This window comes from Mauremys mutica, chromosome 25, assembly GCF_020497125.1.
Source record: "Mauremys mutica isolate MM-2020 ecotype Southern chromosome 25, ASM2049712v1, whole genome shotgun sequence".
Lineage (NCBI taxonomy): Eukaryota > Metazoa > Chordata > Testudines > Geoemydidae > Mauremys > Mauremys mutica.
In genome coordinates this window covers 14560478-14574547 of record NC_059096.1, presented here as the reverse complement: position 1 = coordinate 14574547, position 14070 = coordinate 14560478, and the positions used below count along the sequence as shown (strand labels likewise).

Genomic DNA, 14070 nt, shown 5'->3' with positions numbered 1-14070 from the left:
GCTATCATAGTAATGATCTCCTTGATGCAAAACTGCCGCACATTGATCAACTTTAGGCAGAACACCCTGGAGTGTGCTCTCCCTTATTTGACTACATAGTACCTCATGGTCATATTTTGGCAAGTATCTGAACCACTGAGGTCTGATATGGTCCCTAGAAGGCACAACATGCATTGTGGATGCCTCGAAGCTTCAGAATGTTTAGGAATGAGGCCTCCTGTACCTTCAGCGACCTGAGGTGTGCCTCCCAACCCAACAGAATGGCATCAGTAACAACTGACTTGGTTGGCGAGGGCCAGGCGAAAGGAATGCCTTGCCAAACATTCTGTGGACACGCCCATCACTGCAAGGAGTCTAGGACCAGTGGAAGGAGACAAACCAGTCTGTCCAGAGAAGGTTAGGACAGGAGATTGTCCTGAGCCACATCTGAAGGGGGTGAAGGTGCAGCCTTGCAAACTTGGTCACCTGCTTGCAAGTGGACATGTGGCCTAACAGTCTCAGACACATTCGAACTGTTATGGAAGGCTGAGATTGCAGACTGAGGAAAAGACGTTGAATTGTCTGAAAATGGTCAGTCAGAAGGAATGCTCTTGACATTGTGGAATCTAATGGGGCCTCAATGAACTCGATTTTTTTAGTAGGATTCAAGGTTGACTTTCTAGTGTTTAGAATGAGACCCAGAAGCACAAGCAAGGGCAATGTGGTGCTGATGTGAGTGAGAACTTCATCTCTGGATCTCCACTCAGTAACCAGTTATTGAGGTATGCCGTAACCACCACAATACATTGGTGAAAACTCAGTGGGCGGAAGAGAGGCCAAATGGGAGGACTGTGTATTGAAAGTGGCATTCTCCCATGACGAAGCGAAGGAATTTTCTATGGCTTGGCAAAATCACCACATGAAAGTAGGCATCCTGAATGTCCAGAGCAGCAAACCAGTTGTTCTGAGATAATGCAGGGAGAATACAGGGACCATTCACAAAAAATGGTTACCTACCTCTCATAACTGTTCTTGGAATGGACACAAGCAACACATCTCGAAGTAGATATGTTCGTGCTGCATGCACAGTCGCTGGAAGGTTTCCCCTCAGAAGTACCCGTCAGGTCGGCTCTGGCACCCCCTGGAGTCACACCTTCATGGCACTGCATATAGGGCCCTGTCAATCTGCTGCCTCTTCGGTTCCTCATTGCCCGTTTACTCCAACAGAGGGGTAGGCAGGTGGGTCTTAGAATGGACATGAGCAACACATCTAGAAGAACAACAGTTACGAAAAATAGGCCATCGTTTTTTCTTCCTCAAGTGCTTGCTCACATCGATTCCAAGAAGGTGACTCCAAAGCCTTACCTAGTAGGTGGGGCTGGAGTTCATGGAATTGCTGACTTTAGCACCACACTGTCGAATGCTCCATCATCTCTGGCATGCTGGGTAATGGCATAGTGAGAAGTGAAAGTGTGGACCATGTCCTCGCCCTGCAGATCTCCTGGATCGGGACCTGGGCCAGGAGTGCCGCTGAGGAGGGCTGCACTCTTGTAGAATGTGCTATCAATGCAGGGGCAGGTATCTTTGCCAAATCATAATAAGCCCAGATACAAGACGTGATCCATGATAAAATTATCTGAGACAACACCAGGAGGCCCTTCAGCCTGTCTGCTATCGCAATCAATAGCTGGTTCGACATATTAAACAGCTTTTTGCATTTGATATAAAAAGCCAAGGCTCGCCGAATGTCCAAAGAGTGGAGTCTTTCTTCCCAGCTGTTGGTATGAGGCTTAGGGTAAAAGACTGGGAAGAAAATGTCCTGATTGTCATGAAACAGAGACAACCTTTGGGAGAAAGACTGGGTGGGGCTTAAACTGCACCTTGTTCTTATAAAAAATGGTGTAAGGAGGGTCAGAAGTTAGTGCTTTAAGATCGGACACCCTCCCTAGCTGATGTTATTGTGACCAAGAATGTCACCTCCCATGGCAGATAGAGTAATGAGTAAGTCACTAGGGGCTTGAAGTGGGGCCTCATTAATTTTGAAAACACCAGATTAAGGTCCCAAGCTGGGATCGGCTGCCTAACTTGTGGGAATAATTTGTTAAGTCCTTTAAGAAACTGACCAACCATCAGGTTAACAAAGACCGACCAGCTAGCCACTCCTGGGTGGAAGTCTGAAATGGTGGCCAGGTGAACCCTTATCAATGAGACCAACAGGCCCTGCTGCTTTAAGTGTAGCAGATAGTCCAAGAAGAGTAGTATTGATGATGGCATCGGAGAGATACAGCTCTGCGAACACCAGATCGGGAATGTCTTCCACTTGGCCAGGTAGGTGGAAGGTTTCCTACAATCAAGGAGAACCTCCCTAACTGGTTCACAACAAATTAGCTCTACCAGGTTTAACCAGGATGCTATCCCAACCACAAGACAGATGCCAATCTTGGGAACTGTAACGGTCCATTAGCGGTCCTTGCTGTTTACTGTGCAATGGAGAGCAGGAGAATGACTTGAATGCAGAGAAGCCTCAGGATCCCGGTGACAAGGGCAGAACAAGACCTGAAGGAGCGAGTAAGTGGTCTGACTCATCTGTCACCCGAATGAGGCAAGCAGCAGCAAAGCAGATGGAGTCGGTACTGAGCATGCCAGTGCTGGAAGTGGTGTCAGTGCTGATGTAAACAGAGGTATCAACTGTACTGACATCGAGAGTGATGAAAGCTGCTAAGGAAGCATCTGCTGGAAGTGGTGCTGAAGAGGTTCCTAGTACAAGGTCTTCCGTACCGATCCCGGTACTGACTCTACTCCCACTACTGGAAGAGAAGCATTGTGCTGCGGTGCCACTAGACAAGGGTTTGGTGGCTCGCTCAATCAGAGGGGCTACAGATGATGCAGCCCTAGGAAGGTCCTTGACCAATGGTGAGGTTGGGACCAAAAGGCAGAGGAGGTCTGCGGCTGCCTGGTACGCCGACAACATGGATACAGTCAGTACCAGCATCTCCCTTGTTGGGACCAGACTTAAATGCCTGGAGGCTGGGGCTGGAGTCAACAAGTACAGGATTTCTAACCTCCCTACTCAGCACTGGAGCAGGGTCAGAAGTACCCAGGCTGTCCCACATGCCAGCACCAGCTCTGTGCCAATCCACACTTTTCCTGAGGGAGGTGGAAGAGTCACCCCAAGACCTGTAGCTGTTTCAATTGGTCTTATACAACCTTTTCCTCTCTGCAGTCCACAGGGAATGGCTCCTCAGTTTCTTTTGAGAAGCGCCTGCTCCAGAACGTGAAGTGGCAGTGCTCCTGGAGCACAAGGGCGATCTTCAACCTGATGACAGCTTCAGTACCGGATCAGGCAGCATGGCCTGTTGAAGCAGGTGCTGCTTGAAGCAAAGGTCCTGAGCCACGTGAGTTCTTTTCTTGAACGACCTACAGATCATGCAATGCTCCTTGAGGTGGGCCTCGCAGAGACTGATCCCCACATGCGGTGTTGCTCTCTATTGGGGATCGCTCCTCCACACGGAGGACAATGTTTAAACCCTGGTGAGGGCATCGCTGGGGAAAACAGACAACTAGCTAACACTAACTACCAGCTATATACAATAAAGCTAGACTAAGACTATCTGCGAGGTGGTGAGGCTACAACCACTGGCTGTAAGAAGGAACTGAGGGGGGTCGGGGCGGCACTGCCTCATATAGTCAGAGGAGGGGTCACAGACACTCTGTGGGTACTGATAGGCAAAATCTCTGGCTCTGGCACACTGGGCAAGCACACACCTAAGTAGAATACACTTCTTCATCTACTTCAACTGCTGCTCATCTATAACATAGGAGCCTAAGAACGGCTAAACTGGGTGAGACCAAAGGTCCATCTAGCCCAGTATCCTGTCTTCCAACATTGGACAATGCCAGATGGAATGAACAGAACAGGTAATCATCAAGTGATCCATTCCCTGTCACTCATTCCTAGCTTCTGGCAAACTGTGGCTCGGGACACCATCCCTGCCCATCATGGCTAATAGCCATTGATGGAACTATCCCCCATGAATTTATCTAGTTCTTTTTTTAATCCTGTTATAGTTTTGACCTTCACAACATCCTCTGGCAAGGAGTTCCACAGGTTGACTGTCCCATTGTGTGAAGAAATACTTCCGTATGTTTGTTTTAAATTTGCTATTAATTTCATTGGGTGATCCCTTGTTCTTGTGTTATGAGAAGGAGTAAACAGCACTTCCTTAATTAGGGCTAGTCCACACTTACCGTCCGGGTCGACGGGGTGAGTTCGATTTCTCGGAGTTCGAACTATCGCGTCTGATCTAGACGCGATAGTTCGAACTCCGGAAGCGCCGCGGTCGACTCCGGTACTCCACCACTGCAAACGGCGGTGGCGGAGTCGACCTTGGAGCCGCGGAGTTCGACCCCGCCGCATCTGGACAGGTGAGTAGTTCGAATTTGGGTACTTCGAATTCAGCTACGCTATTCACGTAGCTGAATTTGCGTACCCTAATTCGAACCCCCTTTTTAGTGTAGACCAGGCCTTACTTTCTCTTCACCAGCCATGATTTTATAGACCTCAATCATATCTCCCCTCTGTCGTCTCTTTTCCAAGCTGAAAAGTCCCAGTCTTATTAATCTCTCCTCATATGACAGCCGTTCCATACCCCTAATCATTTTTGTTGCCCTTTTCTGAACCTTTTCCAATTCCAATATATCTTTTTTGGGATGGGACAACCACATCTACACGCAGTATTCAAGATGTGGGCATACCATGGATTTATACAGAGGCAATATGATATTTGAATGAATGCAGTATAAATGAGTCAGCACTGATAGAAAGCAAGGGGGAGAGATAGCTCAGTGGTTTGAGCATTGGCCTGCTAAACACAGGCTTGGGAGTTCAATCCTTGAGGGGGCCATTTGGGGATTGGTCCTGCTTTGAGCAGGGGGTTGGACTAGATGAGGTCCCTTCCAACCCTAACAATCTATGATTCTATGATCAAACAATTTTAAGGGATGTCACAGATCTGATGAGCTGGACTCTGAATTTTCCACAGAAATACTGACCTCTTGAAGTGGTTTGCCAGGACTCCAACCAGCTCTCCAATTCTGCTATCATTAGTTGGCTGTCTGTTGAAGAGGCAGACAATGAGGTCTTTGTTATCCTTTGTGTGGAAGACCACAAGCTGGTCCTTTCCATTGGAGACACTCAATCCCGTCAACTGCAGAGAGAAAGCACAGAATAGTCTTATGGCATATACCTTAGTAACAATCCTCCACTACCAGAGGAATGGACTAAATCTAATGTCTCTTTTCCATCTTTAATTTTGATCATCTACTTCAGTACACTATCCCATCTTTTCAGTTTTTAGCTCTGAAAGGATCACAGAACTAAATTTTTCCATGAGAAACTTTAGTATGCATGGCTTTTTCAATGTTCCCCCTGAAAGACCAGAAAAACTCAAGGGAAGGAAGGCAAGATTGAAACTACACAATATCCTGGAAGCCAGCAGGCGAAACAAAGGACAAGAAGAGACTCCCGAGACCTTGCTCAGTCTGGCCCAACTCTCTGTGGGATTACTAGTAGTATTTATTATTTGTATTATCATAGCACCTAGGAGCCCAGGTCATTGACCAGGACCCCATACTGCTAGGTGCTGTGCCCCCCTCGGAGAATGGAGGAGCCTGTTTCCAATTGTTTGGCTTGCCTACCACCAAGTATCTTTGGAGGGATACCATTATGTCAGGTGGCAGTAGGCCCACAATCCTGTGTTCCTTTCCAAAGGAAGCCAGCAGCAGAATGGTAGCACAGCGGAGAGAACATTTTTTCCCCCTCAAGTGAACAATCTAATGTAGCCCTTTGTATTTAACCATGTACAGATAATATACAAGATATAAGGATATTGGAAAATCAAGAGACCCTCCCGGAAAAAAACAAAACAGTAAACACCACAAAGATCAGATACAGCAGACATTCTTCTCTGGAAATTTAGCTTCTGCAAGCCTCATCAGGAACTGCAGGGCTCCTCTCCAGGAATGTCTGGAGACACCAGGAACAGACCCATCCTCTAAAAATGAGGTGGACGAGCCTGATAAGCATAATACAGATGGAACCTGAAAGTCTTGAGGCATTTTTTTCTAAAATAACTTCCTTCTACAAATGCCCATCTCCTGTGATCAAATATTCATGCTAATCCAGTCAGAGACTATTCTGTACCCTGAGAAGCCTGCCTGATTTTCAGAGCTGGTCAGGATGCATCATGCTTTAAGTTTAACAATCCCAGTGCTTTTTCACAAAATGGTATTTATAAGAATCCGCCTACAAGGCCAGTAAAAGGCTTAACAGTAATGTGGCATCCCCTGAAAATATATGTAATGAACACCACAGTAGCCGCTACCAAATTTTGGACAGATCTCTGGCACAAAAGAGCCCTGGCCTATTCACCCTCTTCAGAGGTGCCTATGCTGTACTGATCTGAGAGCAGCTCATTGTTTCTGAACTAAGCTTTCAGACAAACTATACAGACTCATTTTAATATGTCAAATACCCAGCAGTGATCTCCTGCACGCAATAGGATTTTACTCTCCACTATCCACAATACTTAAAAAGATTATAAAAATTTTTAAACGTTACACTTTATGCATGGAAATTATCAGCTGCCTGAGTGTACAGTGTCCCTTCAAATTAATTTGCATGTTTAAATATCATGCCAGTGATCACAATAGAGCCCCATGGGTTAGTGCTATCTGGGCTTTAAATGTGCAGCTAAGAAGGGGGGGGAGGGGAGGAGGAGAATGAATTGAAACCAATGAATTTCAAAAGCCTGTTTAAAAATTAATAATTAACTAAGCTGCTTTAGGAGGCCAACAGCCCTTGAACAAAGAATTCTCTTGTTTTTCTATTTCAGGCTTAAAAAATTAACACCAAATCTTAAACGTAGCACATAAAAAGGAAAGAAAATTGTCTCACTAAGTACAAAGAATGGTAATCATTCAGTTTTCCGGGATGTTGTGAAGGTCAGAAAAAACTCAAACTCTGAAGGTCTGTCCTTTTTAAAAATGATAAATCTACCCATCTACTGTGAAAGGTAGCCAAAATAGAGATTCCTTCCACTGCTTTGACAATCACCTTTAAACCTTTGTAGGGGGGACTAAAATGAATGCTGCATTAAAACTATTACCAGCACACTCACTTTATAGCAGAATCTCGAAATAGAAACACTTTAATCCAGGTAAGGCTGTAATAGATTGGAAGTAAGGAAGACATGTCTGAAACAAAAATACCCAAATCCTTTGAATTTTCCCCTTTTCCAGGGAGCTTTAAGGGGTTTTTTCCTGCCTAGATTTTATAAAAAAAAATTCAAGACGTGTGTTTGTAATAATATACAAGTAAGTTTCCGGAGTAATTAATGCCAGATTCCTCAATGTCTAGCATATTCAAACAAATATGGTTTGTAATTCCATACACAAAACCAAATACTGCTTTTTAAAGAGACAAGGAGACCATACAAAATCCAGGACATTCATTAAGGGACAGTCTTTGCCATTACATATGAGCAATAAGCAGTTAAAGAAAATGGGAAACTACAGGATGGCTTCTTGAGCTAAAAACAAGTTCACGGGTAGCACCAGACATCAGCTGACTGTCTCCAATGAGATTTCCATGGAAACACCATCCCTAAGGATGTTGCCATGTTGATAGGGTGCTTTAGAAATGTTGATAGTGAGTATTGCTGGCAGGCAGATGAATTTCAGCTGGGTTCACCCTTGTACACATTAGAAGGGCAATCCATCTTCCAGATGAACATATATCTTTCTAGCAAAGAGGCTGGTGGTAATTATCATCCATTTACTTCTTTAAAACATCCACATCAATCCAAAGAAGTGTGTTTTTTCAACAAAGAAAAACACCTGTATCATTAAGTGGCTACTTATGCCACCTCCCTCAACAAAATATACACCAATATAAAAAACAGTCCTATTATTGAAGAGACCATATGTGCTGAAAAATGAGAACTACATTAGACAGCTCAAACAGGAAGGGACAAACTGCAAACATTCAAATCACTAGAAAAGGTACGAAACAAATCTATAAATAGAAAGAAATTATGGATGAGCATGAGCAAAAATCACAGGCATGGGTTTAATTCAGAGAGCCCTGTAAACCAGAAAAAAAACATTTCACATATTGTGTCATCTCAACTCTGCATTCTCTTCTCCTCACTGCCCATTCCTGCAGGATGCCACTAGCTCAACAGTAAATCAGTAGGACAAGGATTCAGGCAGCATGCCTCAGCACTATGATGTAATTTCTTGGGAATATTAGAAAAGGACCAAAGGGTCATTCCCTGTAATTAAACCATATATGAAGAGGGGCCCAGGTTTGCAAAGCAGTGATTTACTATTATTGTGTTTGAAGAAGACATGCTCATATATCAGAGGGGTAGCTGTGTTAGTCTGGATCTGTAAAAGCAGCAAAGAGTCCTGTGGGACCTTATAGACTAACAGACGTATTGGAGCATGAGCTTGCATGGGTGCATGCATCCGACGAAGTGGGTATTCACCCACGAAAGCTCATGTTCCAATATGTCTGTTAGTCTATAAGGTGCCACAGGACTCTGATGCTCATATAAAGCATTTCCAATACAGCACAGTAACATTCTGAGGTCTCTATGCTTCACAGAACATTTTCATTTTGCCCTCTTACAAAATACCCCAATGTCTCTTCACAATTATTTAGATTGAGGAGATTGTTCAATACAGGTGTTCTTCCCAGTGGCAGGTCACTGCAGATTTTTGAGAAAAGCTGGTTTCTACCTATTGAATTTCTAAGTATTCAAAAAAGTGCAATACCTAGATGCACAGAAACATTAACTGCTTCAATGCTGGATAAAATGCAAACTAAGCATAGCCTGTGCCCTTAGCTAGCACTTCCAGGAAGTCCTCACTCCATTCATGTGAATGGATATTCTATTTTAAATACGCAAAGAGTCCTGTGGCACCTTATAGACTAACAGACGTTTTGGAGCATGAGCTTTCGTGGGTGAATACAAACATCTTACACACAGATGGAATACAATCTGTCAGGAACAGTATCCCTGATGATGCCACAGCACAACTGGTTGCTGAGCTCTGTGCCTTTATCCTCACACACAACTATTTCAAATTTGATGACAATATATATCTCCAGATCAGTGGCACCACTATGGGCACCCGCATGGCCCCACAATATGCCAACATTTTTATGGCTGACCTGGAACAACGCTTCCTCAGCTCTCGTCCACTCACGCCCCTTCTCTACCTACGCTACACTGATGACATCATCATCTGGACCCATGGGAAGGAGACTCTGGAAAAATTCCACCACGATTTCAACAGCTTCCACCCCACCATCAACCTCAGCCTGGACCAATCTACACGGGAGATTCACTTCCTAGACACCACAGTGCAAATATGTGATGGTCACATTAACACCACCCTATACCGAAAACCTACTGACCGCTATGCCTACCTTCATGCCTCCAGCTTCCATCCTGGGCACACCAGACGATCCATTGTCTACAGCCAAGCACTGAGGTACAACCACATCTGCTCTAACCCCTCAGACAGAGACCAACATCTACAAAATCTCCATCAAGCATTCGCAAAACTACAATACCCACACGAGGAAATAAGGAAACAGATCAACAGAGCCAGACGTGTACCCAGAAGCCTCCTACTGCAAGACAAACTCAAGAAAGAAACCAACAGGACTCCACTGGCCATCACGGTCCTCCCCCCAGCTAAAACCCCTCCAACGCATCATCAGGGATCTACAACCCATCCTGGACAATGATCCCACACTTTCACAGGCCTTGGGTGGCAGGCCAGTCCTCGCCCACAGACAACCTGCCAACCTGAAGCATATTCTCACCAGTAACTGCACACTGCACCATAGTAACTCTAACTCAGGAACCAATCCATGCAACAAACCTCGATGTCAACTCTGCCCACATATCTACACCAGCGACACCATCACAGGACCTAACCAGATCAGCCACACCATCACTAGTTCATTCACCTGCATGTCCACCAATGTAATATATGCCACCATATGCCAGCAATGCCCCTCTGCTATGAACATCGGCCAAAAAGACGGTTACTCACCGTTGTAACTGTTCTTCTTCGAGATGTGTTGCTCATATCCATTCCAGTTAGGTGTGCGCGTGCCGCATGCACGTTCGTCGGAAGATTTTTACCCTAGCAACACTCGGTGGGTCGGCTGGGCGCCCCCTGGAGTGGCGCCGCTATAGCGCCAGATATATACCCCTGCCGACCCATCCGCCCCTCAGTTCCTTCTTGACGGCTACTCCGACAGTGGGGAAGGGGGGCGGGTTTGGAATGGATATGAGCAACACATCTCGAAGAACAACAGTTACAAAGATGAGTAACCGTCTTTTCTTCTTCGAGTGCTTGCTCATATCCATTCCAGTTAGGTGATTCCCAAGCCTTACCTAGGCGGTGAGGTCGGAGTGAGACATTGCAGAATGCAAAACTGCTGAGCCAAAGGCTGCATCGTCTCTGGATTGTTGGACTAATGCGTAGTGTGAGGCAAAGGTGTGAATCGATGACTAGGTAGCCGCCCAACATATTTCCTGGATGGGGACATGAGCCAGGAAGGCGGCAGAAGAGGCCTGCGCCCGCGTAGAATGGGTGGTGAGATGGCTAGCGGGAACGTGAGCCAGGTCGTAGCACGTTCGGATGCAGGATGTCATCCAAGATGAGATCCGTTGGGAAGAGACTGGCATACCTTTCATGCGGTCTGCCACCGCTACAAAGAGCTGGGGCGAGAGCCCTACGGACATCCAAAGTATGTAGTAGTTGTTCCCAGCGCAATGAGTGCGGCTTCGGGAAAAAAACTGGGAGGAAGATGTCCTGATTGATGTGAAAGGCAGACACCACTTTAGGGAGGAAAGAGGGGTGTGGCCATAGGTGTACCATGTCCTTGTGGAAGACAGTATACGGGGGATCAGCTGTCAAGGGACGAAGCTCCGAGACTCGCCTCGCCGAGGTGATAGCGACGAGGAAGGCCGTCTTCCAGGAAAGGTACAGCAGGGAGCAGGTGGCCAAAGGCTCGAAGGGGGCCCCCATAAGCTTGGTCAACACCAGGTTTAGATCCCAGGTGGGGATTGGGTGCCTGACTTGCGGGTACAACCGTTCCAATCCCTTAAGGAACCTGGAAACCATGGGGTGAGAAAAAATTGAACGGCCACTTTCACCCGGGTGGAAGGCGGAAATAGCTGCCAGATGTACCTTTACAGAAGAGACCACCAGGCCCTGCTCTTTCAGGGACCAGAGGTAATCGAGGACAGTAGGGATAGACACCTGTCCAGGGACTAAGTCACTCTGAGCGCACCAGTGTGAGAAACGCTTCCACTTGGCGAGATAAGTCATCCTAGTGGAAGGCTTCCTACTTCCCAAGAGAACCTGTTGCACCGAGGCAGAGCAACACAACTCAGATTGGTTCAACCATGTAGGAGCCATGCTGTGAGATGAAGGGACTGCAGGTCTGGGTGGTGAAGCCTGCCAAAGTCCTGCGTTATGAGGTCCGGCCACAGTGGCAGGGGGATCGGATCTGCCACTGAGAGGTCGAACAACAGGGTGTACCAATGCTGCCTCGGCCACGCTGGAGCAATGAGGATCAGGTTGGCTCTGTCCCTGCGGAGCTTGAGTAGGACTCTGTGAACGAGGGGAAACGGCGGGAAGGCATAAAATAGGTGCCTTGTCCACGGGAGGAGGAATGCGTCTGAGAGGAAGCCCGAGGAGCATCCTTGGTAGGAGCAGAACACCTGGCATTTCCTGTTCTCTCGGGAGGCAAAGAGGTCTATGCGGGGAAAGCCCCACTTCCGGAAAACGGAATGGATGACATCGGGACAGATCGACCACTCGTGAGACAGGAAAGACTTGCTGAGGCGATCTGCCAGAGTGTTCTGGACTCCTGGGAGAAAAGACGCTACCAAATCGATAGAGTGGGCTATGCAAAAGTCCCACAGGTGAGTGGCTTCTTGACAAAGGAGGGAGGAGCGTGCCCCGCCCTGCTTGTTTATGTAAAACATGGTCGTTGTGTTGTCTGTGAACACTGATACACAGCGGCCTTGGAGATGGTCCCGAAACACCTGGCATGCTAGACGGACCACCCTCAGCTCTCTCACGTTGATATGCAAGGCCAGCTCCTGGGGCGACCAGAGGCCTTGAGTGTGAAGGTTCCCGAGGTGGGCACCCCAACCCAGAGATGATGCGTCCGTGGTTAGTGCCACCGAGGGTTGAGGTGGGTGGAACGGCATCCCTGCGCAGACTAGAGTGGGGTCTAACCACCAAGTGAGGGAGTCGAGAACCGACCTGGGGATAGTGATCACCGAATCTAGATTGTCTCTGTGTGGACGGTATAGAGAAGCAAGCCAGGTTTGGAAGCACCGAAGTCGCAGCCTCGCGTACTTGGTCACAAAGGTGCAGGACGCCATGTGACCTAATAGGCCGAGGCAGGTGCGCACCGGGAAGGATTGAAAACTTCGAATGATCGAAGACATTGTCTGAAAACGTGGCAGAGGAAGGCAGGCCCTGGCCAGATTGGAGTCCAGAACTGCTCCAGTAAAGTCTATTCTCTGCGTTGGAGTCAGACTAGACTTTTCTACATTGATCATGAGGCCTAGCCTCCCGAAGATGTCTTTGACGATACACAGGTGCTATGATACTTGCAACTGGGAAGTCCCTCAAATGAGCCAATCGTCGAGGTACAGGTAGACGTGTATTCGACGACGGCGGAGGGAGGCAGCTACTACGGCCATACATTTGGTGAAGACTCTTGGGGCCGTAGAAAGACCGAAAGGAAGCACCGTGAACTGGAAGTGCTGTTGTTTGACCACAAAACGGAGACACTGTCTGTGCGGCGGGTAAATGGCGATGTGGAAATACGCGTCCTTCATATCGAGGGCAGCATACCAGTCTCCTGGATCCAGGGATGGGATGATGGTCCCCAGGGATACCATGCAGAATTTCAGCTTTATCATGAATTTGTTGAGTTCTCGCAGGTCCAGAATCGGTCGGAGACCGCCCTTTGCCTTGGGGATTAAAAAGTAGCGGGAATAGAATCCCTTGCCCCTCATGTCCTCTGGCACTTCCTCTATGGCTCCCAGATTTAGGAGTGTGTGGACCTCTTGTAAGAGGAATTGCTCGTGAGAGGGGTCCCTGAAGAGGGACGGGTAGGGAGGGTGGGATGAGGGTAGAGAAACAAATTGGAGGTTTCCACCGTGCGGAGGACCCAACAGTCGGAGGTCAGCTGGGACCAGGCAGGGAGGAAATGGGAGAGGCGGTTGAAGAAGGAGGGAGAAGGATCCGGCAGGGAAACTGGTGGGCCGTCCTCGGACGTCCCATCAAAAGTTTTGTTTTGGCCCCGTAGGTGGCTTAGGGGGCGCTTGACCTTGGTTTCCCTGAGGGCCAGACTGTCTCCGCCGATTCCCCCCTGCCACGCTGTCTGGTCGTATCCTGGCGCGGCCTAGGCTGGTTATAAGGGCGGTATGGTTGGGGCCTGAAGGACCTATGTTGGGTCACCGGCGTGTGCATACCCAACGAGCGCATTATGACTCGATTGTCCTTCAGGCTCTGCAACCTGGGGTCGGTTTTGTCTGAGAAAAGGCCCTGGCCCTCAAAAGGTAAATCTTGAATTGTCTGCTGCAATTCTGGGGGAAGCCCTGAAGCCTGTAGCCAGGAGATACGTCTCATCGTTATGCTGGACGCGAGCGTTCTGGCTGCCGAGTCTGCTGCATCCAGAGAGGCCTGGAGGGAAGTTATTGCCACTTTTTCCCCCTCTTCAAGTGGGGCTGTAAACTCCGTGCGGGACTCTTGGGGAAGGAGCTCCGTAAACTTTCCCACAGATACCCACGTATTAAAATTATATTGACTTAGGAGGGCTTGTTGATTTGCCACCCTAAGTTGGAGGCCTCCAGCCGAGTAAATTTTATGGCCTAGGAGGTCCATGTGCCTAGCCTCCTTCAACTTAGGAGCTGGTGCTTGCTGGCCGTGACGCTCCCGTTCATTCACCGCCTGGACAACCAGGGAGCAGGGAGGTGG

At 47.8% G+C, this 14070-nt stretch overlaps 1 protein-coding gene across 4 annotated transcripts in view; it reads right to left on the bottom strand.

Annotated features, from left to right (window-relative positions):
- MYO1D (myosin ID) overlaps nt 1-14070 on the bottom strand; it is a 392910-nt gene that overhangs the window by 135420 nt on the left and 243420 nt on the right. For all 4 annotated transcript variants that reach the window (XM_044999484.1, XM_044999487.1, XM_044999485.1 and 1 more), the window contains exon 21: nt 5032-5186. In XM_044999484.1, coding sequence (XP_044855419.1) covers nt 5032-5186 — 155 coding nt within the window. The remainder of the gene's footprint in view (nt 1-5031; nt 5187-14070) is intronic.